We start from the raw sequence: 16,260 nt of genomic DNA on the forward strand, positions 1-16,260 counted from the left end.
AGGCCCACCCAGTCTCCATCAGCCCACTGATCCTTTCAACTGACACTTCACTAAAATCTACACCCAAGTGAGGGAAAAGGAGAGACAGGCATTTCTCCTCTGCAGACTTACAACCTCCCTTCTAGACTCTGGAGTCCTCTCTGAGGGAAGGGCCCTTCTGTCCAAAGGTGATTGCCGACAGGACTGTGCATTGCATCCCCTTTAAGGGGGGCAGGCTGTGGAAACGAGGTCCTCTGAGGTCTTTTCCACTGAGTGTAGATGTAGCATTAAAATTCCTTCTCAAGGCAAGATTCTATGCAGCTACTATTTCTGTAGGAGTTGGAAAAAAGAAAACCTCTGTGCTATCTGACTGCTAAGGCCGTGAAGACAACCTAACATGGCTACAACCCAGGTTGCGCAGGCGCAGGGGTGGAGGAGGCCGTGGCAGGGATGTGATGGCTAATTTGGAATGGTAACTAGACCGGGCTAAGGGATGCCCAGACAGCTGGGAAAGCATTCCTTCTGAGTACATCTGCGAGGGGGCATTTCTGGAAAGGACTGGTGTTGGAACCAGCAGACTGATGAAAGAAGATCTGCCCTCTCTCCATGTGGGAGGGCCCGGTCAAACAAGAAGGCAGAGGAAAGGCAAATTCTCTCCCTTATGGAGCTGGGACATTCTCCTCTTGTCCTTCTACTTCCTGCCTCCTGCCTGATGCCATCTTGGAAGCAGAGAGAGAGGCAGCCCCCCGTCACCGAACCTAATGGTACCTTGACCTTGGACTTCTCAGCCTCTATCACCAGGGGGAAATAAATTTCTGAATGTTATAAATGACACAATCTCTGGCCTTTTGCTATAGTAGTATGATGAAGTAAGTGTGTGTGTGTGTGTGTGTGTGTGTGTGTGTGTGTGGTTGCTTCTCTGCACCTCTCAGAATCTAACCATGCCTAGCCCAAAGCCTGCCTTTCCTCTCTCTAAATCCCACAGCCGGAAACGACACCCAAGAAGTTAAAAGAATCAGGGAAGGAAATTCTCTTTGAGAGGCAGATGGAAGACCCAAGGGAATCTACTGATGGAAAATACAAAAGACTCCCGTGTTGAAGCGTGAATCCACACTGACGTGCGGGGAAGCCTGGTCTCGGGTCAGACGCCCTGCTTAGCCCCTGGCAGGGCTGGAGGCTCTCTACCTTGAAACCTGTGAAGGGGACGAGGAGCCTGGGCAGCCGGGCTTTGTGGCCACAGGACAAGGCAGTGGTGAATACCAACCAATACCCACCTACCACGTCCCAAGTGGGGACCGTTCCAAGAACCTTGTCCTTATTACACACTTAAGTGCCACACAACACGATGATATGAGTCTTGATAGAGAGTATATCCAACTTACAAGTGAGGAAATCGAGGCAAGAGAGGGAATCTGACCCGAGTCACACTGCCATGTGGTGCAAGAGCTGGGCCCCAAGCCCTGCATCGGCTCAAGAGGGCACAGCACGCCACCCGAAGGGGAAGGGAGGGGCCTCATGCACTCATGGCAGGACATCTCCAGGGACCACAGCGGTTTTAGCACAGAGTTGTGGCAGAAAAGCTTGGTGCAGTCTCTGTGGCACAGATCATGGCCACAGCCCTGGGAAGAACTGGAGACTTTCCAGTATTGCCCTTGGCTTGGGTGTCAGGGTCCCCAAAGGAGGTCCTGGCCATGGGTGGAAGAGAGGTCTGGGGTTTCATGCAGGTTCACAGGGTGGAGCAGGGGAGCTGAGGCCATAGGCAGCAAACCGCCCTGCTGCACCCAGACACGACGAGGCAGGAGGAAGTAGTGACCATGTGTCACATGTCACCTGGAGACTCTCAGAATCTGCAGAGGGGCTGGATTTCCAGTGAATTTGTGGGGTCTGAGAAACTCCTTAGGTCTGAGGGTGACTTGGCCTACTTGGTCCCCAGGGAGGGGGGCCGGAAGGACTTGGTCCTAGGAGCAGACCCGCTGAACATTCCCTGTGCTCCGGGAGCACAGCTGTGCTGCAGACACATCCTGGAGGGAGGACGGAGGACAGAGAAGGCAGGAAGCTTCCACACTGCAACCTGAGAAGCAGTGCCATTTCTAAACAGCCGGATGAAGGGGGGAAAGTGCCAGATGTTTGGCCCAAGAACCAAGTCTCCCGAGCTGGGAGTACCCCTGTCAACCCCTGGGTGTCCTCTCTACATGCAGCAGTGGGCAACTATTATTGTCCCCATTATCAGAAACAAGAGAAACAGCTGCCTCCACTAAGCTCCCGCAGACACTGTCAGGCACGTGAGGAGCCCCGACATGCATCGGTTCCAATCCTCCCAGGGCGCCTGTGGGTTTTGTAATATTACTTCCATTTTGCAGCCACGGTCCTCAGCTGGGTTGACTCTACCTCTCAGGGGTCACTTGGTAATGTCTGGAGACATTATTGGCTTTCATGTCCAGGGGGCTGCTACTGGCATAGTGGGTAGAGACCAAGCTCAATGTCCTACAGCGAATGGGACTGCTTCCTGCACAAGGAAGAGCCCCAAATATCCACAGAGCCCAAGTGCAGAAACCCCATTTTACAGAGAAGAAAACTGAGGCCCTAGGTTGTAGAACAAGTAGGGGGCAAGACAAAACTTCACCCCGGGTCTGTCTCTAGTGCTTGCGCCCTTCACTGGGCAGGGAGCCGGGTCTCTCTAAGGCTGCCTGATGCAGCTGGCAGCTCTTGTCCATCCTGGAGCAATTGGCCAGGATGCAGCGAAGGTATTAACAAATGCTCCAACATTCTGAGTCAAGTTTAAGTCTGCTTCTGGGAACCTGTCCCAAGGTTAGAATTAAAAAAGGAGCAAAACCTTGATTCACAAGCATTTGTACCCAAACCCTATTTACAGCATTCAAAATGTGACAGGCTAAGTCTTCAAATATATATATATAAAGCATGGTTAAAGAAAGCCTGGGACATCCACAAGATAAAATAATAAACTTAGTCATTAAAAATGTTTACCCAGGACTGCAATATCATGAGAGAGAATCTTTGTATTAAAATGGTAAATGGATAAAAAAGCAAAATTCGAAATTGCATACAGTGTGATCAGGATTATGTTATTAAAAACTATGCCCAAAGTAAATAACAGGGGAAGGAAAAAACCCAACATGTTGACCAAGGATTTCTCTGCCTAGTGGGATTATGGGTGACATTCCCAGCCAACTTTCTATAGTCTCTGAACTTTGAATTCTGGCATGTGCTATTTATATTATCAGAATAACAAGCTTACTGGGGTGGTATTTACTTTCCTGCACCTTCTATCTAGGGTCAGGCTAAAATACACTTATATTCTCTCTCTCTCTCTCTCTCTCTCTCTCTCTCTCTCTCTCTCTCTCTCTCTCTCTCTCTAAGCTGGGCACAATGGTGCATGTCTATAATCCCAGTACTTGGGAGGCTGAGATAGAAGGATCACAGGTTTGAGGCCCGCTTCAGCAACTTAATGAAACTCTCAGGAACTTAGCAAGACCCTGTTTCAAAGTAAAAAATAAAAAGGGCCAGGGTGTAGCTTGGGGGTAGAACGACCCTGGGTTCAATCCCCAGTGAAAAACAAACCACCACCACCACCACCACTAACAACAACAACAAAACACAAAATAACAACAACAATAAACTATCTCCTTAAATAGCTCAAAAAAAGAAAAATTAAAAGAGAGTGGAGAGACGATGAAGATCAGAGGAGTAGCTGATGCAGATTTTCTCCCAGTTGCAGAAAGTGCAAAGTCATGTTTTTACTCACATGTGGAAGCCAGAGAGAAATCAGAAAACAGAGGACTTTGGACAAAGGAGCAGAGGCACCAGTAGGATAGTGGAAGGAGGCTGGGGAGGAGGCGGGGAGGTGATCCGATGATGGCAACAGTTCAAATGGTCCCTCGCTCACACGTGAAGTCATCCACATGAATGATATTATCTGTGGGGAGGGGAGCAGGGTGGGACCTGCGGGAAACACTCAATGGATGCTGTGTGCCTGTGTTTCTAGCACTCTGAACTTGATTGTGGTGTATGATTATAATGCACAAATCAGATCATATCAAATCAAGCCCCAAGAGTGGAGAAGAGAGGAGAGTCATGTTTTGGGCACCTCCACATCCCATTCACGTCCCCAGGGTGCTGGGAACCCGGCAGTGGGTGCCTTTGTCTTGGTTGAGCTGACCCCCCATCTCCACAGGCACTTCTAACTCTTTCAGTACTTCAGGCTCTTTGTTTTTCTTTTTCTTTCGCCTCAGATTGCCCTTTCTTGCATTTTGCAACTACTGAAGACTTCAGAGCTATGGTCAAATGGCACGCCTTCCATGGAGCCCTCCAGGATGCTCTTATCAGGATCCAGTCAGCCTTTTCCCAGAGACCTGAAGCATGTTAGGACAGTCTAACACATACTCCATTCTGTTGTACTTGGCAGTTCCCTGTCCACACCTCCACCTCCCTTACTGAGCTCAGGGGCAGAGGCCACACCTTTGCATGTGGTTAGAACCTGCTCTCTGCACTCAGACTCCCTGCATCTGAGCCTCCAACCTGCTGCCTGCTGCTATCTAGCTGTGTGGCCTTAGGCGAGTTACTTAACCACTCTGTAAATGGAGATGATTATGCCATAATGGACTTGCCATGTGGATTAAATAAAAAATATGCATTAAGTACCTAACGTTGATTTCTTCATTTATTCATGGGGATAATAACAGTACCCATTTCATAGTATAAAAGAAAGAAATCTATATAAAGCAGTTAAGTTACTTGGAACAGGGGCTGGTACACTGTGGGTGCTAAGTAAAACCCAATTGCCCTATACTATTCTTTGTATCACAATCATTACCTATCATCTCCACCACCACCACCACCACCATCATCATCATCATCTTCATCATCACAATCTTCATCATCCCCATCCTCCTCCCACTTCCCATCATCATCTCCATCATTTCCATCACCACAACCACCATCAACATCTCCATCATTGTCTCCATCATCTCTATCATTTCCATTATCCTCTCCATCATTAGAGCCATCACCATCATCACCTGTCATCTCCATCTCCACCATTTTCATAATCACCATCATCTACATCATCTCTAGCATGATTGCCATCATCATCACCTTCACCTTTATCAAGTCATCATCTCCATCTCCATCACCATCACCTTCATCATCATCTCCATCATCATCTATCATTTCCATCTCCATCACCATCATCATCTTCATTATCATCTCCATCATCACCTTCCTCACCATCACCTTCATTATCTCCATCATCATCTCCTATCATTCCATCTCTATCACCATCACCATCACCATCATCACCTTTATCATCATCTCCATCATCACCATCTCTATCACCATCCTCTCCATCATCATCATCATCATCTCCTATCATTTCCATCTCCATCACCATCATCATCTCTATAGTCATCTCCATCATCATCTCCATCATCATCATCTCCTTCATCACCATCACCTTCATCATTAGCTCCATTATCATATCCTATCATTTCCATCTCCATCACCATCATCTCCATCACCATCACCATCACCTCCATCATCATCTATCACTCCCCTCCTCCTCATCTCCATCACCATCATCTTCATTTCCACCATTTCTCTCAGTGCCATCAACATCATCATTGTCAATTATAATCATTTCCATCATCTCCACCATCATTTCTCCCCTCACTAGAGCTCTCATTGCCACCATCAGCACCACCTCCCTTATCATCAGCTCAGCCCTCGGCTGAGGCCCAGGCTGTCTCTGAGGAGGGCTGGCATGGAAGGTGGCCATCACTAGCTCCACGTGCTACCCACTGCCTCTCCTGCCATCCTTGTGAGCCCCAGACAACAAATCTACTTGTCCCTACCTGGCCTCATCCCTACATGGGCAGCTGCAGTCTAATTCTAGGCGCTGCCTGACCTTTGATCCTCTGATAACTAGTTTCCCCAAATGCCAGCCACTTGGGGCTCCCACTTTGGTGCTGCTCCTATCGGTGTGAGGCTCGTACAATTTATTCTCTTAATATTTTGCTTCAAATTGGCTTTTTTGTTTGCATAAATATATTCAAAAAGAATACTTCCTATCTGTGCCATAAATGGAAGGCCAATATTTTTCTAGTACTCATAAAATATACATAGCAATTAAAATTAAAAAGTGTTCTGTGCATCACCTAGGATCCTTCCCTGTGCCAACCTTGGAGACACTGATCTAACCTGCCTGATGCAGGGGCTTCTGTGCAGCCCCCAGCAGTCCTGGACAAAGGGTCACACATTCCACGGGACTCCTCCTGCCCAAGCCCAAGAGCGGCACCTCCCGCTCTTCATTCCATCCACGCCGGATACCACTTACTATGATATATTTCCCAAACCTCTCATACCAGGGGGGAAGTATCAACCCTCTCTTTTCACAGATGGTAAAACTGGAGACCAGAGTGATCAAGTTGCCTGCCCTAAGTCACACAGCACAGATGAGGGCAGTGAGTGTTCTTCTGTGGCATAAACTGTTATTAACTTGCCTCACCCAACCCCTTCCCTGAAAAAGATGAAAGAAGAAAAGAAAGAGATAGAGATAGAGATAGATATATATAGAGAGACAGGACTGTGCATAGCCCAGGTCATCAGGTACAGGCTGATGAGAAATGTGTTCTTAGGGAGAAGGAGAGATGGAGTAACAAGGATGGGACAACTGGACCCTGAGCTCTGTTCATCAACTATTTATTGAGGTCTACTGTGTGCCAGATGTTGTTCTAGGCACTGAGGCTACAGTGATGTTAAAAAAGTCTCAGCTCTCATGTGATTTACAGGCTGGGTGGGGGGTGAGGAAATAAAATAATGGTATAGTATGTCACATGGTAATAAGTGCCAAGAAGACAACTGGGCAGGTGCTCTCGCACTGAGCGACCTCCCCAGCCCTTCAGAAGAAAGTTAAAGGAGGATGAGGTACAGAGGCGAGGAGAAAGGGGGAGCAGGGGGCGTGGTCACAGGAGGGCCTCTCCAAGATGACAGTTTGGCTGGAATTTGAAAGAAGTGAAGAAGAAACCTTGTGACTCTTGGGAGAAGGGCTTTCAGGTGCAGGGAGCAGCTGATGCAAAGGCCCTGTGGTAGATGCATGAGTGGGACATTGAAGAACTATCAAGAGGCCGATGGCAATATGGCTACTGAGAAGGGTACAGGTACATCCTTGGAGCCAGAGGCAGCAAGACTCTGAAAATGGCCCATAAAGACAGCAACTCCTTTGCCCAAGCAAGAGGTTCCAGCCCACCCCCACCCCACACGCTTAGTGCCACTGAGAAGTAATCTAGAAAACCCTTTATGCAGTTCAAAATTAATGGCCCTGTTTTGATTGCCTGAGCGGGGACAAGTTCAGACCGCGGTGTGAAAAGACAACGGCAAAAGACGTTTATAACAGAACCCTTTCTTTCTTTGAGAGCAACAGAAAGCAAGTATTATAAGTAATGACGTTTAGATGGGGTTTAATTGGGAGCTCAGGGGTGAGGCTGGGATGATGGGCGGAACAGCTGCGACAAGCTCTCAGCGGACACAAATACAGAGCTGGATGGGATGAAAGGCAGGATGGAGTCGGTCCCACAGTGAGAGAAGCCAGAGCCTGCTTCTGTGCAGCCCGGGGTGGCAGAGGCGGGCAGATCTGCTTCCTCCAGCCCTCCTTCCTGGTCCAGGGAGGGAGCCCGGCTGCCCATGAGACTCCAAGCCAACCATGAAGGTCGGCACCCTGCAGAGTTTCCAGGGTTCGGGGCCAAGGGATTCCAGTCCGTGTCAGCTTGGAGACGGTGTGCTATCTTGATTGAGCTTCCCAGGAACGTGTTTCAGAACATGCCCCAGGTCCTGAGTCCAAAAGCTCAGTAGGAGCCAGTCAGGCATGGTTGCGTGTGCCTATAATCCCAGTACTTGGGAGGCCGAGACAAGAGGATTGCAGGTTCAAGGACACCATTAACAACTTAGCAGGACTCTCAGCCAACTAGCGAGATCGTTTCAAAAACCAAAAAAAAACCCCAAAAAACCAGAAAACAGAAAACAATAACAATAATAATAATAAAATAGAAATAAAAATAAAAATAAAAGGGGCCAGGGATGTAGCTTGGAAGTAGACTGCCCCTAGGTTTAATCCCTAGTACAAAAACAATTTCAATAGAAACTTAATATTTGTGTTGTTCTTGTTGTTGTTAAGAATCCTGATCACCTGGAGCATTTTCTCTGGTTTCTGATTCACAGACTCGTTCACCCCGGGTTATTCATCTGACATTCAACAGCCGCTTTGAGGGATGTGTGAGAAGCTCAGAGTACAGAGCCGAGCTGGGCACAGAGGAGCCAAAAGCTTTCTGAATCGTGACCACCACTTGCTGGCTTTGGGCCTTGGGCAAGTCGCTGCAGTCCTGTGTCTCAGTTGCCTTTATCTGTGTGATGAGAACAACAACACCTAGAACGCATTCCAGGCATCTGGCACACAGCAAGAATTCTGGAAGCGGTGGACGTGTTTCTATCCCAAGCCAGCTCTTCTATTCTGCTTTTTGATACGGTCACACAACACCTGAGATAATCGCCTCATAAGAGGATCCTTGGGGCCCATGGATTCAGAAGTCTGTATCCAAGCTTGCTTGGTCCTGTGGCTTTGGGCCTGTGGTGGCCCAATACACCATGATGGGAGTGCGTGATGGAGGAGGCCTGTCCACCTTATGGGAGCTAGGAAGCCAAGAAAGGGACAGAAGGGGCCAGGGTCTCCATATCCCCTTCAAGGGCATATCCCAAGTGGCCATACTTCCATCTACCAGATCCCACCTCCTGAAGTTTCCACTGCTCCCAGTAACAGCAAGGCTGGGGAACAAGCCTTCGACACAGGGCCTGGGGGTGGGGGACATTTGAGATCTAAACCATAGCACCATCAGCCTGGGTAAAGGAAAGTGCTCAGGTACGCAGGTGGATCAAGGCAGCTCTGGATTTCATATGATATCCTAGGGAATCAGGAGGGGTAATTAGGAGAAATCCCTGTCTGCAAGCTGGTCCCCTATGCAGGGACTTGGTAGCCTTTGTCAGTGTCTCCAATTTAGTTCAGAGGAGGGCATTCAGGATGCACCCCGTAGAGCAGGCTGCAGGTCCTCTGAGCTGGACAGACATGGCCCTGGCCAATGCCCAGATCTTACAGGGGGATCTCGGGTCTGAGTGGAAGCGTTTGCTGGGCCTCCCTGGAGGGCACACGGTTCCATGGGTAGGCACGGAAGCGTGGCCTTTGGAAGCCGGGAGCCAGTCTCCAGCCGTTCAGCTAACGGTGTGGTTGATCTTGGGCACAATGTTTAATGTCCTTTTGCCTCGGTAGTAACAAAGCCGAATGTGGTGGCACACACCTGTAATCCCAGTACCTGAGAAGCTGAGACAGGAGGATTGCAGGTTTAAAGCCGGTGTCACTAACTCAGTGTGAAACTGTTTCAAAATAAAAAAAAGTGAAAAGGGCCGGAGGTGTCTTTGGAGGTAGAATGATCCTGAGTTCAATCCCCACTAGGGAGAAAATAAATAGTAACAGTAACATTATCCAGAAGTAACATTACATTAGAGGTAATTGCTCTGCTTTGGTTTTATCTTCATGCCGTAGTTTAATAAATACCAACTGCTGTTATTATCATTATTACCTATTAAGAAAGGGCTCTATTCTTGACCCTGGCTGGCCATGACCTTTTTTCCAAAAAAATCAAGAGTGACTGAGAAGAAACTCTATCTCACCTTAGCTGCAAAACAGTGTTTTTTTTTTTTTTTTTTTTTTTTTACCACCTGCCTCGGCAGAGTAACCTTTGAATATGAACAGCTCCTTCTGTACACAGAGCGCAGGTCTGTATTGATTCAGGCCTCAGAGCAAGCCGGTCTAAACTACAGTCAGATCCGGAAAAGAGGCAATGTGATTACCTTCCTTTGACGTGGCTTATCAAAGTGCCTCTGTGCAGGACTCAGGCAGACCCGATAAATGTACAAAACCCACTTGCAATTAACAATGCCCCTTTGTGTGCTGACAAGTCGCACGTGAAAGTCAACATTCAATGACAGCGGTGTTTCATTCACAGAGCAAATTACCCTTAAAAACAATTTATGCGGCAAGTCACTCCTGCGGGCCGCCTGCTCGGGTGAAATGCAGATTTGTTTAGCAAATCCTTTCTTTGAGGAAGAGCCAGAATTATGCAGGGGCCAGTCCGGGTGCCCGAGGCTGGGAGGGGCCTTTAAGGTAATCCCAGGACTCACCTTTGAGAAGCCAGGGACATTGCAAGAGACCCCGGGTGCAGGGGCCTCTTCCTCGGTGGGACCCATGAAGCCCAGCTCCAAGCCTGTAGCCAGAGCCTACATTTCCAGGGTCACTGTCATGTCCTGGAAATCAGTGGGTCCCAGATACTTGGCATTTCTACTAATGTTCCCATGAGGGTGTTAGTTGGACTCGCGGTACCTTTGCATCTAAGTGTTGAGAGAGAGAAAAAAGTGTGTGTGTGTGTGTGTGTGTGTGTGTGTGTGTGTGTGTGTTCCTAGAGATTGGATGATACAGGAGCATTCAATCGAATCCAAGAGCATTCTGAGTCCCAGCCCCCAGCCCTCCATCTGTTTTTTAAAATTTTGAAACAGGATCTCCCTCCTAAGTCATCGCATGATAGCCTGGACCTGCAATCATCCTGTCTCAGCCTTTCAAGTACTGGGATTTCAGGTCTGCAGGTATTTTAAAGTGCAGAGATTTCCCCATTCCATATCCCCTTTTGCATATATCTCAGAATATCATTTGTATATTATCACTGCCTCAGAATCATGGGCTTGTCAGACCTGCTGCTAGATCTTGTGCTAATAAAAGCACAGAATGACTTATACCACAATTTAGATTTAAAATATTTGGACAACTAAAATTTTTTTCCCAGTACTGGGGATTGAATCCAGGGGCTATAGCCCTAGCTCTATTTTATTTTATTTTTTAAATTTGGAGACAGGGTCTCACTAAATTGCTGAGGGCCTTGCTACTTTACTGAGGCTGTCCTCAAACTTGCGATCCTCCTATCTCACCCTCCCAAGTACTGAGATTACAGGCACGAATCCCCATACCCAGCTTGGATAACTAAATTTTAGCATAACATTGGTTTCCTTTGTAATCCTGTGTATGATGTGAACTTCAAAATATTCTGAGTCAAGGTCCATAGGTCTCAGCAGATTGCCACGGGGTAGTGGAACCCTCAAACTTCAGAATAACTGCAGGATCAATAACTACAAAGACACAGTGACTGGGGCATTTTATGGCTTCAGGGCTTTGAAGAGGATGAAAAAGCAGTTTCCAGATTCAGAGGCCAGGAAGGCAGCTGTCCCGCGACTGCAGAGGCCCCGGGGCTTGTCTCTGCGGAGGAGCTGGCTCTGGGGCCTAAGGGAGGAAGCATATTCTGGGTGGAGAGTCTCCTGGGGGGAGATGCACAGGTTGACTGCTGGGTCCTGAATCTTTTCCTAGTTCAGGATTTGCTGAATTTCAGTACCAACTCCTACTTCCATATAAGCAAACATTTCTGAGGTCAAAGCTCCAATTCCACCAGGAACAGATACGTAAGTCATTTGACAACTGACTGGATCGTAGGTAAATGCAGAGCTTTCCTTCTGGTGGCCAGATGTGGAGAGCACAACCCTGAATTAGGGGGTGCTTAAGCACTGCAGTTTAGTTCTCAAACTCGGGATTCCTCAGCTTTGCTCCTTCTTTTTGTCTACCCTTCTGCCTCCCCCCACTTTCTGACCTTACCTCCTTCCTTCTTCCTTCCCTCTCTCCCCTCCTCTCTTCTTACCTCCTCCTCTCCCTTTCTCTTCCCCAAGGCCTGCTAAACAGCTTTCTTGGTGCCGGGGTTATATCAGTATACAAATTAAACATTTCTACTATCAGGGGAAATACATTCTAGTAGGAAAGGAGAGACAATTAAAAAAATAAATAAGGGTTATGGTTTGGATTTGAAATGTGCCCCAAAGGTTCATGTGTTAAAGCACATCCCCAGCACAGCAAGGTGGGGGGCGTGGCTAGAGGAGGCAGGTCGCTGGGGGCGTGGCCCTGGAAACTGTGTCTGCCCCGGCCCCTCCCCTCGCTCTCTGCTTTCAGCTGCCATGAGTGGAGCAGCTTTCTTCTACCACGCCCTGCCATCTTGATGTTTCTGTCTTGGAGGCTGCTGATCATGAACTTAAACCTCTGAAACCATGTGACCAAATAAACCCTTCCTCTTCTGAGTGTTTTGGTGCCAGTAATGAAAGGCAAAGCTAACTAATACAATAAGTAAAGTGTGGAGTGTGACTATGGGGAGGGGCAGGGGAGCAAGTGCTAAGGGTACTGGGTTTCTGGTTGAGGTGGTGAAGATGTGCTAATATTAACCGTGGTTATGGTTGTTCAGCTTGGAAGATAAGCTACAAACTATTGAATTGTGTACATAAGGTGAAATATGCATGAATGAGAACACAGTGAAGTTGTTATTAAGAAAACAAAAATATATAGAGTATATCATAGGCACAGAAATAAAGTAGTGAAGGGGGATGAGGGTGGCTATGAATGAACGTTTCTGTTCTTCAAAATTCAGACACGGAAACCTCCTCACACCCTTCCCCGCCCCATGTGATGGTGTTAGAAGGTGGAAGCTCTGGCCAGGCATGGTGATACATGCCTAATCCCAGTATATGGGAGGCTGAGACTGGAGGCGGAGACTGGCTGGTTCAAAGCCAACCTCAACAACTTAACAAGATCCTGTTTCAAAATAAAAGAATAAGAAGGGTTAGGGGTGTAGCTCAGAGGTAAAATGCCCCTCGTTTCAATCCCCAATGCCAAAAAAAAAAATAAATAAAAATAAAAAAGTCAGGCCTTTGGCAGTTGACTGGAGTTGAAGAAGTCCATGATGTGAGGGCCTCCTGATGGGCTTAGAGGGCCCTCTCCATCTCTCCTGCTTGCTCTCCACTATGTAAAAGCAGAGTGAGAGGACAGCCACCTACAGGCCCTCCCCAAGAATGGAATCATCCTGCACCTTGATCTTGAACTCCCCAGTCTCCAGAGCTATGAGGGATAAATGTCTTTTTACTTTTTTTCTTTTCTGGTGGTATAGTGATTGAACCCAGGGGCATTTTATGTCAGAGATACACACCCCCAGCCTTTTTTTTTTTTTTTTTTGAGTACTGGGGATGGAACCCAGGGGCAGTGTACTTCTACGCTATACCCCAGCCCTATTTTTTAGTCTTTTTTAAAATTTTTGAAACAGGTCTCACTGAGTTGTGAAGGGCGTTGCTAGGTAGCTGAGACTGTCCATGAACTGCGATCCTCTGGATTCAGCCTCTGATATGCTGGGATTACAAGCGTGCACCACCATGCCTGGGCTCCCCCAGTCCTTTTTAACTTCATTTTGAGACAGGGCTTCACTAAGTTGCTGAGAGTCTTGTTACATCACTGAGGCTGTCCTTGAATCTGCAGTCTTCCTGTCTCAGCCTCCGGAGTACTGGGATTACAGGCATGTGCCACCATGCCTGGCAGATAAATGTCTTGTGAGCCACCCCATCTACTCTGGTATTTGGTATAACAGTCCAAGCTGACTTACACAAGAATCCTCGGGGTGTGATAACTTTACACAGAGTGGTCAGGGAGAGGCTCGTGAGGAGGGGACTCTTGAGTGAACATTGAAGCGTGTGGGGGACAAGCTGCGGGGTCTGAAAAAGGAGTGGTTTGGGCAGAGGGCAGTGATGCGGAGGTCCAAGGTATGCCCACTAAGCTCGAGGGACAGCAGGTGCTAGAGGGAGAGAAGATGCGTGGGGACGGGGAGGGGCCCTGCAAGCCATTCCAGTGTGTCCAAGGGGAGCCAGTGGAGAATTCTGAACAGAGAGGAGAGGTGATCTGACACATGTGTAAATGGACCACAGCATCTACGCAGCACCTGCGGGCCGGGCCCTGAGCCAGGCTCCCACGGGCACTTTTTCATTTCATTATCATTACTACAGCATGCGCGGGGTACCATTTTTCCCCCTCTATTTTATAGGAAAGGAAACTGAGGCTTGGACATTAATGGCAGAGCCAGGAAATCTATCAGGCCCACTGGGCTCCAGAGCTCTCAGCATCTCCTCCACCAGGGCATTGTATTGTGTACACAGCAGGCACTTAATAAGAGCTCCCCTTGGCTGGTTATAAAGCAGTGCTCTGGGGGCATTGACGGCGGCACCCCTTGAGGATGGAGGGGGGTGTCCCTTTAAACACAGAGAGGACAGGTCTGGAGGCACCGGGCTGGAGAAGCGGCGTCCACTTACTCAGCTCTGTGATGCTGCCCACGCGGGTGGCCAGCAGGGACTGCTCGATGGTCCTCAGTTCTGACTGGCTGAACATGGGCAGCTCTCCCGGCTTGCTGGACCGCTGCGGGTCTCTGTGGAGGTTCAGGCTGTCTGGCAGGCACAGCACCCCTGTAGCCCAGGGAGAGAAAAAGAGGAAGATGGAGGGTTAGTTTTCAGCTCATCAGGAAAAGGGCGCAAAACCTCACACCACGCCAGAGCGGGTGCCACGAAGCCAGCATGCCAGCCAATGCCTGGACCCCTTTTGATATGGGGGTCTGGCTCCTGTGAAGGCCTTCTCTAAGAGCTGGTCTGCAGAGCACACATTTCTAAAGGGTATGAAAGTAACTTTCTCTTCTAGCTTGATAGGGGTTCTATCCACCCTGAGATGCTGCCTGGGGACACCCTGGCCACTGCCCTTCTCTGAGGCAGCCACTGTCCCTATGCACCCGAGGCGGGGGGAGTCCGTTGGTAGTGGCTTCTGAGGACTTGCTCTATTTGTTCAAAAGTGTAGTACTTGTTGGTTGGGCTGGTGTCTATTAGACAGAGTTATGGCTTTCTCTGTAAAGTTCTATGTCAGGAGATAGAAAAGTAGCCAGGGAATTCTGTAACTTGTACAGTGAATACCCACAGAAATCCCTGGAATCCAATTATTTTCTCCTTTTACTTCCCATTCCCTAAATTTAACAAGAACCGGAAAACTTGCTTGTACTATAAATCACTCGGGAATATTCCCTTTTCCTTCACCATCCCCAAAGAACCACGCACTTCTCGCTTCTTGACCTTGGGGTTTGATGACTCGACTGACTTTGTTCAAAGGTAGGTTTATGGACACAATGGAACCAGAGGCCTTAAAAATGCATGTAAAACAGAACTTCCTTTTTTTGCGCTCTGCATTTGCCATGAGAAAAAACATGCCCTGGCGGGTCCAAGGAGGGTGAGAGGCACACACAGAAGACGCAGAGTCACTGGCAGCTCAGAGTTGCCCAGCTGTTCCCCCCAAACAAGCGCTTGTTCAGTCTGCCACTGAGAGAGTGGGGATCTTTGTTACTCTTCAAGATCATGGTGAAAGCTAACCGATACACCTACCAAGGACCCATCACAGAGGATGCAACGAATGAGGCAGATACTGATTGTGTCAGGGGCCAAGGACACAGTGATAGACAGAGCACAGACCATCCCTGTCCTCTGGGATGCCCAGTCTAAGTGGAAGAGAGAGACCATTACACACATAACCACAGAATAATACAGCAAATGCTTTGTGTACAGGATTGGAAATGAGAGACCGCCTTACCAGGGCCCTGAAGAATGAGTAATGGTCACCACACAGGAAGCACTCATGGAGTGCCTGCTGCATTTCCAGCCCTGCTGGGCACTTTGGAGATGCAAGCCGAGACGTATTCAAGTTGTTTCTAAACTCACTGAACACACAAGACTGGCGCCGACAAAACAACTTGGGAACGATAAAAAAGAATCAGTGTGCAGGAGCTGGATGATTTAAACCAACTGGCAGGGTGAGAGGAGACAGAAGGCAAAGGCCAGTGGCTCAAGTCCACCCCTCACCCTGCAGCGACCACAGATCTCAGCGACAAAGGTCCTTCCCGGGAAGATGGGCGTGTCCGGTACCCACACACACCTCCTCAAGCCCCCGCCGCCTAATTAGTGGCTCTGGTCACACTAGGCCACTAACATTATCCACCACGGCTTACCTTCATCCCTAACAGACGCTGAGGCAACGGGACATGTGAAAACTGATACAAATGTCCAGTAGGTTTTTAATATTCCCATAATCAGGAAATTGGTCAAGTAAATTTCTTTTATTTTATGGTGCTGGGGATTGAACCCAGGGGCATTCTACCTCTGAGCTAAACTCCCAGCCTGATTTTTTATTCTTTATTTTGAAACAGGCTCTCAGTGAGTTGCAGAGAGCCTCATTCAGTAGCTGAGGCTGGCTGAGAACCCAGATCCTCCGGTCTCAGCCTTCTAAGTACT

General features: G+C 48.4%; 1 protein-coding gene across 2 annotated transcripts in view; it reads right to left on the minus strand.

Moving 5' to 3' along the window:
* Nucleotides 1–16,260, minus strand: part of ABTB3 (ankyrin repeat and BTB domain containing 3) — a gene marked incomplete at both ends in the record, with an annotated part of 299,674 nt that overhangs the window by 111,905 nt on the left and 171,509 nt on the right. For both annotated transcript variants that reach the window (XM_080705135.1, XM_080705134.1), the window contains one exon: nt 14,251–14,400. In XM_080705135.1, coding sequence (XP_080561261.1) covers nt 14,251–14,400 — 150 coding nt within the window. The remainder of the gene's footprint in view (nt 1–14,250; nt 14,401–16,260) is intronic.

The sequence above is a fragment of the Muscardinus avellanarius genome (assembly GCF_963383645.1).
Source record: "Muscardinus avellanarius genome assembly, chromosome: 11".
Classification (NCBI taxonomy): domain Eukaryota; kingdom Metazoa; phylum Chordata; class Mammalia; order Rodentia; family Gliridae; genus Muscardinus; species Muscardinus avellanarius.